At 37.3% G+C, this 16,443-nt stretch overlaps 4 protein-coding genes and 1 pseudogene across 5 annotated transcripts; 3 read left to right on the top strand and 2 right to left on the bottom strand.

Annotated features, from left to right (window-relative positions):
• Window positions 1–229: 229 nt before the first annotated feature.
• Window positions 230–1,915, top strand: LOC108812898 (uncharacterized; annotated as a pseudogene).
• A 147-nt stretch (window positions 1,916–2,062) lies between these two features.
• Window positions 2,063–3,230, top strand: LOC130501091 (protein RISC-INTERACTING CLEARING 3'-5' EXORIBONUCLEASE 1-like). Of its 2 annotated transcripts, none has more exons than XM_056995982.1 (2): window positions 2,063–2,203; window positions 2,437–3,230. In XM_056995982.1, exon 2 carries the CDS (start codon window positions 2,443–2,445, stop codon window positions 3,001–3,003), a length of 561 nt encoding a protein of 186 aa, XP_056851962.1. In that variant the 5' UTR covers window positions 2,063–2,203; window positions 2,437–2,442; the 3' UTR covers window positions 3,004–3,230. The 2 variants fall into 2 exon arrangements, with proteins under 2 accessions (XP_056851962.1, XP_056851963.1); XM_056995983.1 differs by having other exon boundaries at window positions 2,081–2,203; window positions 2,428–3,230.
• Window positions 3,231–8,176: 4,946 nt separating this feature from the next.
• Window positions 8,177–11,544, bottom strand: LOC108813482 (uncharacterized). The gene is made up of 4 exons (XM_018586053.2): window positions 10,870–11,544; window positions 10,480–10,638; window positions 9,721–10,398; window positions 8,177–9,284 (listed from the first exon to the last, which is right to left on the bottom strand). The coding sequence occupies exons 1-4, from the start codon at window positions 11,215–11,217 to the stop codon at window positions 8,346–8,348; spliced, it is 2,124 nt and encodes a 707-aa protein (XP_018441555.1). The 5' UTR covers window positions 11,218–11,544; the 3' UTR covers window positions 8,177–8,345.
• Window positions 11,545–13,986: 2,442 nt separating this feature from the next.
• LOC130501094 (dihydroneopterin aldolase 1-like) lies at window positions 13,987–15,258 on the top strand. Its single transcript, XM_056995986.1, has 3 exons — window positions 13,987–14,145; window positions 14,639–14,855; window positions 14,934–15,258. Exons 1-3 carry the CDS (start codon window positions 14,097–14,099, stop codon window positions 15,127–15,129), a joined length of 462 nt encoding a protein of 153 aa, XP_056851966.1. The 5' UTR covers window positions 13,987–14,096; the 3' UTR covers window positions 15,130–15,258.
• A 335-nt stretch (window positions 15,259–15,593) lies between these two features.
• On the bottom strand, window positions 15,594–16,398 carry LOC108809270 (protein LURP-one-related 10). The gene is made up of 2 exons (XM_056995989.1): window positions 16,035–16,398; window positions 15,594–15,942 (listed from the first exon to the last, which is right to left on the bottom strand). The coding sequence occupies exons 1-2, from the start codon at window positions 16,176–16,178 to the stop codon at window positions 15,799–15,801; spliced, it is 288 nt and encodes a 95-aa protein (XP_056851969.1). The 5' UTR covers window positions 16,179–16,398; the 3' UTR covers window positions 15,594–15,798.
• Window positions 16,399–16,443: the final 45 nt, after the last annotated feature.

Here is a 16,443-nt window from a genome sequence, read left to right as displayed (position 1 = left end):
GTGTTAGAATATCGGAACAGAGAAGATAACCAATTATTTTATTTGTTTGGAAAATATTAAATATTAGTTGTGTGCTGTAATATTAAAAAAATGGTCAAATCTGAGCTGGCAATTTCCAACTATTTTTGGAGCCAAGTGGTACCAAAATAAAAATCCTACATAAAGGTTTATTCACTGCTAAATCTTAAAGATTTACTAGAAAATCTAAGCTGTTTGCTTGCAAATGAACGGTTAAAGATCAATCCGACATTCCTTGTGAAATGATTCTGCATTTCTGTTATGCCCCTTTTGTTTGTTACTTTCCTAGTCCTTCAATCATCATCTGCAACTCTACAACTAGCTTCTTCTTCTTTTTTATTTGCAGAATCTATCAAACATGTCGAGATTTTGTCTCGCTATCTCTTACTTTCTTTTCGTCTCAACGATTGCCAGAGCCACCACTGCCACCGATGTCAAGTAATGCGGTATGTTTGGTCTCCCAAAAGCATTACTATGTTCTTCATTGATTCTTGATTGTCACATGTTTGTTTATATATAGTGTTTTGATCCAGTTTGCTATAATAATTCGATAGGATTGAGATAGTAGGTTGCCAAGGATCTAGTTCTTGAAAGAAAGAAAAAGAAAACTCGATAATTTTTGATTTGAGCCTTGCTGAGTTGAAAAATGATTTTGAATCTTAATCTGATTTGTTAGACCATCTCCATTAGTGAACTCTATGGGAAGATTCACAAAACAAATTTTTTTTTACTGTTTGATTTTTTTTTCAAAAAAAAAAAATTAATAATCGAATCAATCGCGGACCACCACGTGTCGTGGGGCCCACAGAATAGTTAAGAAACAGGTTCACTCCACTGAACCCATGCGAGACAAGTTCAAAAAAATAATATTAATATATTGTTTTTCTTTTTCAGAATGCGTGTGAACTTCTTATTAAATCCCTAATGGGGATGCTCTAATGTGTTTGATCGCAGATGATATCAAAGAGTATGAAGTAAAGATCCAAAGAGTTGATATATTGCCTTATCCTATAGTTAGAAGCGAGCCAGCCACTTTCAGCATCTCTGCTAACACATGTACACTCTTTTGTAATGATTTCTAGTTCTAACATTTCGTTATAGTTATTTGTTTGCTCAATCGTTTGTGGGTGTATATAGTTATTTTTAATGTTACAACCTAAACTTGTTATGTTCTCAGAATGATTTTCTTTCATTGTCATTGTTCTTGTGCTTTCAAGTTTTTTCTCAAGAATTTAAATGGAGTTTCGTTGTTTTTGATTGTGTTTTTATTTGTTTGTCTCTATAATTTTGGGTTTGCTTCGTATTTATGAAGACAATGTGATCTTAAGCGGAAAGCTGGTGATCGAAGTATCATACTTTGGATGGCATATTCATTCAGAGACACATGATCTTTGTGATGAAACAAAATGTCCAAGTGGCTGTTGGAGATTTCGTGGTAGCGCACTCGCAAGTTCTACCCGGTTATACTCCTCATGTAAGTTTCTTGATCTTTTATTTGCTTCAATCTCTTGATAAGTTTGTGGATATAAAGACGTATTCATTAGGCTCATTTGAATTATATGTCATCCTTGTAGCAAACATAACAAATATGTCCCTATATTTGTCAAGATTTCTTAACTATGATCATCAGCTTATTATATTTCTCATATCAATCTAATCCTTCATTTTCATAGGGTTCATACTCACTTAAAATGAAAATGGTTGATGAGCACAAGAAGGAGTTAACATGCATCAAATTATCATTCGAGATTGGAATTGGTTCATCCTTGGCCGCCTACATGTAGAGCTACAATCTGCTTTCTGGAATTACTCCATTTACTTTGTATAGAAGAAAAACATTCTCTCTATTTCAAAATTGTTTATCAAACAAAAAACATTTGAAAAATCATTTATAACACCCCTAGAGAAAAATCAAAGCTACATAAGTTCCTGACACCATTCAATCAAATTCAATGTTCACCAGATTGCTAGACTGTGGAGTAGATATTTAGCATATAGAAAAAATTGTTTCTAAGATGAATTTTAAAACGATGATCAAACATACACCAGGACCATTACTAACATCCGCACGTGCGAGCTAGTATTGACACGAGTAATGTCATAAATACTTTTTCTTTTCTCTCTCTCTCCCGACAGAAACACAACAACAGTTTCTCTCCTTCTCCAAGCTAATCAATCTCTCAAGGTTTGGTCTTCCTCTTTTGAGTGTTTAATACAATCTCATATGTCTGTTTTCTCTCTGATCTATACTTTGGTAAAGGTCTCACCTTTGAATGACTAGTTCAAACATTAGAGCAGAACTATTAGTTCCAACGTTAGAACAGAAGTACAGAACTATGATCTGTTTCTCGAAGCTAATGGATCTATGATGTTGTCTTAATGTCCAAACTCTGATCATATTTTTATCAGCGTTTTCAGAACCACATGGCCAACTTCGATGGTCCAGGATTCTCAATGGTTGATAAATCTTGGATCCAGACCAAAGCCATTGACGTTGAACCCTCAACCGACATCTCCCCTTACCTTTCCCGCATCCTAGAAGACACCGTCTGGAACGGAAACAGAGCCATCGTCTTCGACGTCTACTGGGACGTCGAGTCCGTTCACACAAAGTCCACGCGGCGTCTTTCCTCGGTGAAGCTAAGCACAAAGAACTTCTGTCTCTTCCTCCGTCTACCAAACCAGTTTAGCGACAGCCTCAAGGATCTCTACCGCTTCTTTGCTTCCAAGTTCGTCACATTCGTCGGCGTCCAGATCCAAGAAGACCTTGTTCTGCTCAAAGAGAATCACGGGATTGTGATCAGAAGCTCTCTGGAGATTGGGAAGTTAGCTGCTGTGGCTAGAGGAACTCCTATCGTTGAGTTTCTTGGGACTAGAGAGTTGGCTCATAAGATACTTTCGTGTGACATGACTAGACTTGATTCGTTTCAGTCTAAGTGGGATGAAGCTGGTGTTGAATTAAGCTTAAGACTTAAAGAAGCTTGAGAAGCAAGCTACAAGACCTAATCCTATTATGTTGAGGAATTGGAAGTTTTAATATATTTTGATGATTATCTAAGATGTATTATTACATAGGATTAGGACTTACGATATCTATATATAGAGAATGATGGTGTGTGCTATAAGATATCGGATTTGTGATATTGATAGCTTGTGACCTAAAAGTTGTAAGCTTTGATTGAAGTGAATAAGAGAAGGACATCTTATTGAAAGTTTGTGATTCTATATTTGGTATCAGAGCCTTACAAAGAATCATCGACACAAGTTTGTTTTTGATACAAAAACGCAGACAACCATGGCTGACGTGAAAGAAGAAGAACCAACGACAAAGAAAGATGCTGGAACTTCCTCGATAAAATTTCCTATGTTAACAACATCAAACTATACGGTATGGTGTATGAAGATGAAGATAGCTCTCAAGTGTAGTGAGGTATGGGAGGCAATTGATCCAGGAACAAAGGATGCGAAGACAAACAACATGGCAACAGCCTACATATTCCAATCTATACCTGAGACACTGACATTACAAGTGGGAAACATCGACACAGCAAAAGGCGTGTGGGATGCAATCAAAGCAAGGAATCTTGGAGCAGAGAGGGTGAGAGAAGCTCGGCTACAAACACTAATGACAGAGTTTGACAGGCTGAAGATGAAAGATGGTGAAACAATAGACTCCTTCGCGGGAAAGCTTGCTGAGATAGTATCCAAAGCAGATGCTTTGGGAGAAACAATTGAAGAACCTAAGATCGTCAAGAAGTTTTTAAAGAGCTTACCAAGGAAAAGATATATACAGATCGTAGCTTCAATTGAACAGATGCTAGACTTAAAAACAACTGGGTTTGAAGACATTGTTGGACGGTTAAAAACCTACGAAGAGAGAATTGCAGAAGATGACGAAGAAACAAGTGAAGATCAACAAAAACTCATGTACACAGAGTCTGGACAAGACAATTATGGTAGTAACAGAGGACGAGGACGAGGCGGTCGTTCCACATGGAGAGGAAGAGGCCGTGGTCGACAAAACTTTCAGGCCCAGAGAGATGCGTACAGACAAAGGATGAATGGAGATTTATCTCATATCACTTGCTTTCGATGCGAGAAAAATGGCCACTATGCATCAGACTGTCCAGATAAACATCTTAAACTTCATGAAACTGTAGAAAAAGAAGAAGACACTCGAGAAGCCGATGCACTGATGATGAATGAGGTTGTTTATCTCAACGAAAAGAAAGTAAATCCACTGAAGTTTGAAGCAGATTCAGATACAATGAATGTGTGGTATCTTGATAATGGGGCGAGTAATCATATGAGTGGGAATCGACTGTTTTTCAGAGATCTCGATGACACAATAATTGGCTTGGTCAGATTCGGAGATGATTCTAGGATCGATATAAAAGGAAGAGGAACAGTACGCTTTGTACTTAAGGATGGCAAGAAGAAATTTTTGAATAATGTGTATTATATTCCTGGTCTTAGAAGCAATATAATCAGTTTAGGACAGGCCACTGAAGCTGGTTGCGAAGTAAGAATGAAGGATGATACTCTGACACTTCTTGATCGCAGCGGAGAGTTATTGGTTAGGACAAAGAGATCGATGAACAGACTTTATAAGGTTATACTACAAGCCGATCAGATTCAGTGTCTAAAGATATCAACGGACAGTGAATCAAGTCTATGGCATGCTCGTTTGGGACATATAAATACCGAGAAGATGAAGATGATGATCACCAAAGAACTTGTTGTTGGTATGTCTGATGTTTCTGCAGAAACAGAGACTTGTGTGTCATGTTTACGTGGTAAGCAAACAAGAAAATCATTCCCGAAGTCAACTCTGTTCCGAGCAACGAAACCTCTTGAACTCATTCATGGCGACCTATGCGGACCAATCTCACCACCAACACCGTCACAGAAGCGCTATGTATTTGTTCTTATTGACGACCATACAAGATATATGTGGACCATCATGCTCAAGGAAAAGAGTGAAGCGTATGAGAAGTTTCAAGTCTTTAAGACACTTGTGGAGCAAGAAACACAGAATAAAATCATCACTTTCCGAACAGACAGAGGTGGAGAATTTTGTTCAAATGATTTTCAGGACTATTGCAACAGGAACGGTATTAAGCGGCATCTAACGGCACCATACTCCCCTCAACAAAACGGCATAGTAGAGCGCCGAAACAGAACTCTCCTAGAGATGACAAGAAGCATCCTAAAACATATGCATATGCCAAACGAGTTCTGGGGGGAAGCTGTGAGACACTCTACCTATCTTATCAATCGAGTAGCGACGAGATCATTAGAGGGGATGACACCATACGAAGGCTTAAAAACAAGGAGACCAAACCTAAGTCACCTACGAGTATTTGGATGCGTGTGTTATGCAAGGACGGAAGCGGCAGGAAGGAGAAAACTTGATGACAGGTCAAAAACACTTGTGCATTTGGGAACTGAACCAGGAAGTAAAGCTTACCGTTTGTTTGATCCATCAAGCAAGCGCATCGTAGTGAGCCGTGATGTAATTTTTGACGAGAACAAAGAATGGCCGTGGAACTTGACGAAGAAAACAAAGGACGACGAGAGAGGAGAACTTGTTGTTCAAATAAAACGACTAAAACAGAGTGGTGAAACAGAGGAAATCACCATTGATGATGAAGAAGAAACTGAAGCTGTTACAATTGAGGAGGAAGATGACCTTAACGAAGAAGAAGACGAAGAACCTCCTCAGCTGAGACGATCACAACGCGTATCGAATAGACCATCATATCTCGATGATTATGTGATCTTGGCGGAAACAGAGTGTGAGCGCTTGATGATGATAATCAACGACGAACCATGGGATTTCAATGAGGCAAAAGAGTTGCAAGTATGGATTGATGCGTGTACTGATGAGATATACTCGATAGAGAAGAACAATACATGGGATCTTGTGGAGCTTCCACAAGGAGTGAAGCCAATTGGGCTTAAATGGATATTCAAAATCAAGAGGAATGCAGATGGTAGCATCAGTAAGTACAAAGCGCGTCTAGTCGTGAAAGGATACGTTCAGAAGCATGGCATTGACTATGATGAAGTCTTTGCTCCTGTGGCGCGCATGGAGACTATTCGATTGATTATTGCATTGTCAGCTTCGAATGGTTGGGACATACATCATCTAGATGTTAAAACCGCGTTTCTTCACGGAGAACTAAAGGAAGATGTGTTTGTTGTCCAACCAGAAGGGTTCGTTGTTAAGGGGCAAGAACATAAAGTTTATAAGCTTAAAAAAGCTCTCTACGGGCTGCGTCAAGCTCCTAGAGCCTGGAACGTAAAGTTGAACCAAATCCTGCAAGGTCTAGGCTTCGTGAGATGTTCTAAGGAACCATCTCTGTATTGTAAGAAGAAGAACGGATCACTTCTGGTTATAGTTGTCTACGTAGATGATCTTCTCGTAACCGGTTCATCACTTGATCTGATATTGGCTTTCAAACGTGAGATGGGAGCTAAGTTTGATATGAGTGATCTTGGACCTCTAACATATTATTTGGGGATCGAAGTTCAGCAGCTAGAAGATAGCATTATTCTAAAGCAAGACAGATATGCGCAAAAGATACTCGAAGAATTTGGCATGAGCTCCTGCAATTTGACTCATATACCTATGGAGATGAATGCTAAGTTCTCAAAAGCCGTTGATGAAGATAGAGTTGATGAAAGGGAATATCGTCGTATGATTGGCTGTCTCAGATATTTGTTGCATACGCGGCCTGATCTATCCTTTAGCGTTGGTGTACTCAGTCGTTACCTGCAAGAACCAAGAGTGTCACACGGTGCTGCATTGAAACAGATCATGAGATACTTGCGTGGAACCTGCTCGTTTGGACTTCGATTTGCACGAGATAAGGGATGGAAGCTTGAAGGTTACAGTGATAGCTCACACAACGTTGATGATGATGATGGAAAAAGCACAACGGGCCACATCTTTTACCTTGGTGAGAGTCCTATTACTTGGTGCTCTACCAAGCAAGAAATAGTTGCCTTATCAAGTTGTGAAGCAGAATTCATGGCTGCGACAGAGGCTGCGAAACAAGCTATTTGGTTACAGGAATTACTAAGTGAGGTTACAAGTAAAGCATGTGAACGAGTGACCATTAAAGTAGACAATAAGTCTGCTATAGCTCTGACGAAAAATCCTGTATTCCATGGTAGGAGTAAGCACATTCATAGGAGATTCCATTTTATAAGAGAATGTGTTGAGAATGAGCAAGTAGATGTCAAGCATGTTCCGGGAAATGAACAAAAGGCAGACATACTCACAAAGTCACTTGGAAGAATAAAGTTCAAGGAGATGAGAAGCCTTATTGGAGTTGAAGATGTGAGTGAAGAGAAGCTTAAGCTTAAGGGGGAGAATGTTGAATTAAGCTTAAGACTTAAAGAAGCTTGAGAAGCAAGCTACAAGACCTAATCCTATTATGTTGAGGAATTGGAAGTTTTAATATATTTTGATGATTATCTAAGATGTATTATTACATAGGATTAGGACTTACGATATCTATATATAGAGAATGATGGTGTGTGCTATAAGATATCGGATTTGTGATATTGATAGCTTGTGACCTAAAAGTTGTAAGCTTTGATTGAAGTGAATAAGAGAAGGACATCTTATTGAAAGTTTGTGATTCTATAGCTGGAGGTAATGATCGGCTCGAAGCTGCAGCTATTGAAGGTTGGCTTGTTTACAATGTCTATGATCAATTGCAGCAGTGAGGGGATGTTGTTATATGTGACAACCTAATATCTGATTTCTTGATCAAATTGATTTGTGAGATTGTGGATTTTGATATGTTTGTTGTTGCTATGACTGAACAAAATCATGTTTGCATAAATAAAAGAGAGCAAGCTTGTAATTTCGGTTTTCTGAAACCAAACCAAATTTTTGGTTTTCGGTTTTTGGTTCACCATAAATTTTAAAAATAATTTTGAAATTAACCGTATAACATTTTGGTTCGCTTATCTTTTAAATTTGGTTTTTTATTTTAAAACGAAATTAACTGAAAATTATTTTTTACAGATAAATGAAAAAATCAGTTAAAATCAGGTAGTTAAATTTGGTTATTTTAGTTCAATTTTGGTATATTTAAAAAAAGAAATTATTCGGTTAATAGTGCGGTTTGTTAAACCAAACTGAACCAGAAACAGATTTGATTTCAAAAACCTTTCCGAAATCAGCACAGCTCTAAAAGAGAGGGTTAAACTTTTACATTCACAAAGTTAGTTTAAAAGCTAAAGAGATGAGTTACAAAAACTAACAAGAACCTCAAAAAAAACGTTAGCATACTCTCTGCCTTAACTATTCAGACAGCGACGACATCCGTGCTTGTGCTCATCTCCGTGTAATGAAACTCGATCTGTAACCGTTGATGAACAGGAGCAGTCGAAGCTAATCCTTTCTTGATATCCTCTTGCAACTCCCTTATCGGTATCGCCGCCAAGAAGCTCTTAATATACTCTTTACATGACTCCTTCCCTCTGCACACAACCTCTGGCTCAGGCTCAGGTTCAGGTTCGGATTCTGACTCCTCTGCTTGAAGATTCTTGTGGATAACCGTTTTATCATCGAACTTCAAAATGTAAGCTTGATCACACCCTTCGTACAGCCTCTCACCAAGCGTGTCAATGATATAGTAAGCTTCGTTTTCAACTTTGAGTACAAAGAAGTGATCGTTCCAGCTCACGATATAAACACGCTCGTCGTCATCATCGTCTAGATTGATAATCTCGTCCCAAATGCTATCGAAAGACATTGCTCCCTGCAGAAACTCGAAGCTGCTTCCCTCGTTGATCATCCCTTCCGGATGGAAAAAACCGACATATGACTTCCCGGGGACAACAGTTAGAGACCGTATCTTCGCTTGTAACACAGTGTCGAGATCAAAATGCTTGTCGGGGAACTGCTGCATGTACGTCTCGTTCTCGCAGAGGTTTCTCCACTCCAACGAGCCTTCTCTGATCAGACTATCGAACTGAGACTTTATAGGCATGAGGTTACCGTTCTTCTGGAACCAATCCGCGATGACGGCTACGAGAGCGGTGCACGCGCTCTCGCCAGCTGCACGCTCGCTTCTCTGGTCGATGGAAGCGAGGAAGACACTTGTCTGAAGCTTCATGTGTCCGTCTCTGCTTATCACTTCTTTCTCTTCCCAGGTTCCTATAGCGAAACTGTCGTCTCCAAACTCCAAGAAAGAAGATTGTTGAGGATTGGCTGATGAAGAATCTTCATCTGTTTTGCTTCTCTGACAAATTTAACATATGCCACAAGTCAAGACATAGACACTAACAAGAACCAATGTTCTAAGAATTTATCTAGGTGGCAAATTGATTATAGCCGGAATTATTTTCTTAAAATCCGATTTATACACTGGTTTAAACTGGTCTAAACCGGTTAAAACAGATTTAAATCGATTTAAATTAGTCTAAATATGTAAAATCAAATGATAATGTTAATGTGAATTCACATAGTTGTCTAATTTTGCTTTTTTGTATGTCTAATTTTTATAATTTATCAAATATAATTTTATAATTAAATCTAAAAAATAAAATATCTAGTGTAAAATATATAAAAATAAATCATTAATCCATTAATGCCTAGTAGCTAAATCCTATACAAATTGTCTAATGGTTCTTTGAACATTGACAAGAACTATAACATAGGAGATGATGAGATCTTACCACAAGAGCTTCATCTGAGCTAAGTTGTCTCCTATCATAATCAATGTCATCTCCACCTTCTTCTCCATTATCTTTCTTCAACAAAGGCTCTCCTTTAGCCTTCGGCGATCTAAAGCTCAGCTTCCTCTTCCTCCACGGCAATATGCTTCGACGAGGAAGAAGTGATGATGACGTCTCATACACCAAACCAGAAGAAGTATCTTCAACGTCCGAGCAGCCTCCTCCTCCTCCTCCTCCTCCAACGTCAGACTTCCTGTGGCTATAATAAACCCAATCTTCGTCTTCTTCGCTGATTTTTGCGCCACGGTTCAACGAACTTCCAACCCCGTTTGCGTAAGACAATGGTCCGTATGAGAAAGACTTTCTCACGCTCATCAGATCTTCTTTGCATTCGTCGGAGGCTTCCTCGGAAAGGTCGAGTGATTCTGATGATTCAAAGCTTGAGAACCTGCCTCCTCCTTCTTCTGCTTCTGCCTCGCGGTGGCAAGCCTTCTTGGCTTTCCTTGTGGAAACGAAGATCTTGACTTTTCTTAGACCTGCTTTGATTGCGGACACGTCTTCCTTCTCGGTTTGGTGAGGTTCAAGAGCTGGTGGAGGTGGAGATGGGACAGGGACAACAGCTGTTTGTGAGTCTGAGGTTTCTGGTGTGGTTCTAAGCTCAAACAGACTCAATGATACCTAAAGAACAAATAGAATCCTTAAAACTTCAAGAAAACACCATTGAAGTAAAGATGTAATGAAAGAGGGAAGGGAGCGTACACAGAGCAAGGGATGTGGCTCAGAGGCTACACAAGCAGAGAGGGTGAGAGGAAGGTTTAGTTCAAACTCTCTTTGATCGGTTACACGAGCGTACTCAGCAAGATTCAAAGATGCTGTTCCAACGAGAGGAGCTTTATTCTTCTGTCCTTGCTTCATTTCCTGGAATATCAAATTCAATCAGACATGCTAACCAAGAACACGGTTGAGACATCAACTGGTACCAAATCAAAATATATCACAAAGTCTCATATCTATTAGATGCTAACCAATCAAAACCCTGTAACCATAGGTTAATCACAAAAGTCTCTACCTTTGAATCTTTAGATACTAAACCAATCAAAACCCTAATAACCGTTTTTGGGAGTTTTCTGTTATTGAAACCACACTTACACTGGTGAAAACAGAGAAAGCAATCTCCCAAGGATAAAACAGAGTATCATCATCCTTGTAACAAGTGAGAGAGCACACGCTCTGAAACACCTCTCCCTCATCTTCCCACGAAACGACGTCGCTTTCCTCCGCCGCAGCAACAGCTTCCTTGGTGAAGTCCCTCTTCACCGACGACCTCCTCAGAGATCCCAGCGCCGTCGCTTTGGGCCCTTTCCACCGAATCTCCACCGTCAATCTCTCCTTCTCCGGCAGATCCCAACCCTCCAGTCTCCTCACGGACAGCTTCACCTCGTATTTCTTCGTCATCAGCGGCGGCCATGGCCGCCACTTCATCATCTTCACCACCATTGAAACACGAAAAACAGAGTAGTTGAGAAAATTAAAAAAAAGTTTGTTTTTTATTTAACTTGTTGGATTAGATGAATGCCCAAAATAGAAAGCGAGTTCTATCTTGGAAAGATGAAAACTTTGGAAGCTAAAATTAACTTGGAAGAAGTTTTTAGCTTCTTCTTCTTCTCTGCTTAAAGATGAAAAGGTTAAGGTGCGAAGAGAGGAGAGAGAGGGAAAGTGGGCACACACAACACAGCACAAGCGTGTAGACAGAGAGAGACAACGAAGAAAAGTGAAAAAGGAAGATCTCTACTTCACAGATCTGTCCCTCTCTCTAACGAACGATAAGAGACTACTTGGATTGGAATAAAACAGCGAACCGGAGTTAAAATGTGTAAAATGAGTTAACCGTGGTTAAGTCTTTCCGCGTGTGACCGTTAGCGTATGAACCGGGTTTAAGTCTAACCGAATCTCACGGAGGGAAGCGACTACTTAACGGTGTTAATATATCCCGTTTTGTTTTTTTTTAGTAAAATCGAATCCTTACAAGATAGTATAATTGACCGTGTTACAAAAAAAAAAGATAGTATAATTGACCATTTCTTTTATTATTAAACTTAGTCAATTTAGTAGCTCAAATTAAATTGGTTTCGAGACTTCAATTTTGGATTTCATGTGTTGAGAATTATTTGTAGACCATGTGTTTTTGTCCTATTATACTTTAATTTTTAAAAAGTGCTAATCTTAGGTGTCTATTATTATTCCTTCCAAATTATCGTCATTCTATTAAATAAAAAGAATATTATTAGACTAAAGCTGGTAGTTCACCGTTCTTGCCTTCTTGGTGTCCAAACAAAAACAACACAAACGATGGCTGAAGTTTCAACAAATATTTTCAAAGAAAAAGCTATAATCATGAAAAACTCCAAGATATACGATCAAGCTGTTTAAGACTTTAAGTAGGGTTTATATTATCCATTTTACGTGTCAATCTAATACTCTTTATCAGTTAAGAACTTCATTATCAATAGTAAAATGTATTGGTTAGTGGAGCATGCCATTCTTTTATTCTATGTTCATCGTACTTTAAGACATCCTCCTCCAAACATTTGACATGATCGATGCTATTGTTACATAATCATATGCATTTAGAGGTTCAAGCATACATTTAAGTTTAAATTTCACTTTAAAATTCAAATGATTGTCTAATGCGACAACGTTTGACAACTAATGTGCTTCATGCCACTGGAGTGCGGTGGTCACTGGCCCTAGCTATGCTTCACACTAAAGGAACAAGCAGTATCTATTGCATCATGATTCATGCATGATCATTCTTTTTATCGCATAATAATTTAGCCTACCCACTTTATATTTCAAAAATTGTTCGAAATTAATATAATTTGACCATTTTTCTTAAATTCTAATTGTAATGATCATGGCTAAAGATTCATTGACTTGTTTCACACATCACAGCCACATGCCTAGTATTTAATTTGCTCATAAGTTGTGAGACCAATCTGGTTTAAACAAGACGAATACCATTGCGATTGTTAGATTTTACGAAAAAAATAACTACGATTAATGGTTAGTTGAACGGTATATGTTGAAAGGTTAAAGTGAGCGATTAACGATTGGTAGGCGATTAATAATTTGCTTGTTCTAAATTACAACTAATTAACAATAACAACGATACATTTGAACGAAGATAACTATGTCCAGTATATTAAATTTCATTTAACTGGTGAACTTATAAAGTATTCAACTATCCAAATATATGACGACGATATAATAATACGACCCGTAATTCAAGTTTGAATTAAATTATAAAAGAACCGGATACTTAGTCAGCGATATTATCGGCATATGAGATGGTGGAACTTCAGCGTTGTCATCACGCTAGTCATTGACTGCACAAATTTAATAACTCCAGTTAACAAACAAGATAGTGAAAATAGAAACCACAATTGTCTTAAAATCATTTTTAGCGTTGAAGATGATGGGTTTTTGTCTCAACCACAATTTTTAGTCCTACTTTCTCGAGAGCTTTTGCTTTTTCTCTGGAACTTTCTTTCCAATGCAAAGAAATCGTGCGACACTTTTCTCCTATCCTGTTTACCCTTCAAAATACATAATAGCCCTTTTTCCAGACTTTTAATTCTGTTGGACAAAGTAAACGCGATCATGATTAAATCCAAATTCTGCTGCTGATGATCTATTGCCATAAATTTTTTCTTCTTCTTTAGAATTTGAATTGTGATTAGTTTCTATGAGCCATTCCAAATACTGGAAAGGTTGGTCGAGACATGTTAATTACTAGTATTGGAACGTCGATCATGATAGATATTAACTCATCAGTGTTCAGTGTGATAGCAATGTTATACAATATTAGCACAAGCAAATTAATTATTTATTTGTATTACTTATTTAAGTTGATATTCAAGGGAAGTAAGAATAATAATTCAAGAATCACTTAGAAAAGAATTTAGCTTCTTTGTACATAAGAATATGTATGTAAACACAATATAATCTGCATGAGCATGATGATGGTTGAGTGGTGTAGTAGAAAATTCATAAAGCAAGCCCTTTTACCGATTAGATTCATAAGGTAGTTAGGATTCGGAGAAAGTGGTTTTAGCTTTTGTTTTGTTTTGTTATTTTCCCCGAGATTTATCTGTTAAGACTCTAATGTAAAGTTGCACGAATAAAATAAAAATATTAGATGGACCAGCAAGAAATGACCTTGGATATTGGGCCTATAAAATATCTTAAATTGGCCCACTATCATACCCTCTCTTTCTGCTCCATCTACTTCCTTTCTTAAATAAGAAAAACTAATTTCCTCCTATGTCTCTCACACTCGTCTAATCTTAAAATCTGTTGCCGCGAACGGAGGAGAGATGTACAGCTCACTTGAAACGACGGCTCTGGCGACGTTGTCACCGCGAGGTATGTCCCCAAGTTTCTCAATTGTATAACAAAGATCGAGAGATGTCTATTAGAATCTGATTTTACTTCTTTAGTTTCAATTAATATTTGGAATTAGTTTCTCTCTTGACATGATTTACTGTTCAGACAACACCAGTCATTGAATCTCATTAGTTAGTTAATATGTCGTAATTTTACAAACTCTGGTTTCTTATAATTTTCTCTGTTGGCTGATAAAATATTTTCTAGGAGAATGAAAAGAGACAGGTCACTCTGTACAATTGATGACATCAAAAGTTGTTTTGTTGCTAGATTTATCTCTAATCTTGTGCTTAACGGGGACTTAATGTGGATTTATTGTAGTAAATGTTACTGCGTAAATAAGTAATCAAAAAGATAATCCTGCTTATTTTTTTTTTCAAACGTGTGTGTATAAAAATTTGACAATACCTTGCTTTGTGAAGCTTTTTTTTTGTTCTTGAGCCTCAAGCTTATATGCAGTTTTATTATATAGTTATTGGAAGAGAATCATCGGAGAAAGACATGTCAATGACTGGAGGAGACAAACTGATACTAAAAGGGCTAAAGTTCTACGGTTACCATGGAGCGATTCCAGAAGAGAAGACTTTGGGGCAGATGTTTCTCGTTGACATTGATGCGTGGGTGAGTCTTAAAAGGGCTGGTGAATCAGACAACTTAGATGACACTATCAGCTACGTTGACATTTTCAGGTTCTTTGCTCGTACCAGTGTCCACTTATCCATGTCCGTCACTACATATAGTTATATGGTTTGATTTTTGGTTTGCAGCATAGCTAAAGAAATTGTAGAAGGGTCTCCAAGAAACCTTCTGGAGACAGTCGCGGAACTCATCGCGTCCAGAACTCTTGAAACGTTTCCTCGTATAACCGCTGTTCGGGTGAAGGTATCGAAGCCAAATGTTGCACTTGTCAAGACTACTATTGATTACTTAGGGGTTGAGATTTTCCGACAGCAAAAGCATTGATTCAATGAACCGAATCCTCTGTCGTTACAAAGAGAATGGTATCCAAGAAATTATGATATTTGTTTCAAAACAAAACTTCAAAACTTTTAGGAATTTGAAGAATTAAATAATGATATTTCTTTCGTATCATTTACTCCCTCTGTTTTAATTTANTTGTGTTTTTTTTTTTTGAAAAAAATTAATTGGTGTTGCACACCAGTTAAACTTTGATTTTGTTTTACACTAAAGCTAATCCAACCAATAAAAACTCATAAATAGAATATAAATGTCAAAAACATCAAATGATATTAAAGTTTTGCATAGAAAATTGAAAATATAATTTGAATTGAAACAAATATAATACTCTTTCCGTTTCATTATAAATGTCGTTTTGACAATTTTTCACGGCGATTAAGAAAATTGTAATTATTGTATAATATACTAATATATCTCTATTTAATATATAATTAATTAAATAAAAACAATTCAAATAAAAATGTATTGGTTATTCAAAAGGGTAAAACATAGATTTAATGTACAAAATTACATTAGAATTGTAGAATGACATTTATTTTGAAACAAAATAAAAAATTTAAAATGAGAATTATTATGAAACATAATAACTAATTTAAAACACCATCTAAAATGTAGCAAAAGAAATATCAAGAATCATTCACAAGAAAATTGTGTTTACTCTCCGGAATCTTCTCGGTTAATGTCATCGAGAATTACAATGAGAGAGACTATAAACGCATAATCAACATTCGGATACACCGTAACCGAGAAATTACTCTTCCCTATCAATATGCTCTGCGCGGTATGTTTCTTGTGCATCTGATAAAACCATCACACAAAACACAACCAAAAATTATTTAACCAATAAGATCATACTATATAACTAGTTGAATTAAAAGGATGATGATTACCTGTGCAACAATTACGTCAGATTTTCCAGCATAGATGGTAGAGGACCGGTCGATCCAACTTCCTTTGACATGGAAGTCACATTCCTTCATTTCCTTATTAGGAGCTAAGAAAACATCTAGCTTTGGCTTAATCAACTGAAACATCGACGATCTTTTCAATGTGTATACCAAATCATTTTGGTCTGTACTCTTTCCTCTAAACACTTGCCACCTATCGTGAAGACTCACCTTCTGCAAAAATTCATATTTCAATGAGAAAAGATGTTAAATCATGGCCATTAGGGAAAGGTTTTAGCGAATGATCAAGGGTGATGTTAGCATATCTTAATACACATGATTTTTTGAACTATATATTTACCAGAATAAAAAAAAGAAAAAATTGTCATATAAATTCTGAACTTTCAAATTT

The sequence above is a fragment of the Raphanus sativus genome, unplaced genomic scaffold, assembly GCF_000801105.2.
Source record: "Raphanus sativus cultivar WK10039 unplaced genomic scaffold, ASM80110v3 Scaffold0096, whole genome shotgun sequence".
NCBI classification, from domain to species: domain Eukaryota; kingdom Viridiplantae; phylum Streptophyta; class Magnoliopsida; order Brassicales; family Brassicaceae; genus Raphanus; species Raphanus sativus.
The sequence above is the reverse complement of the archived record's forward strand: the minus strand, read 5'-3'. Positions and strand labels throughout refer to the sequence as shown.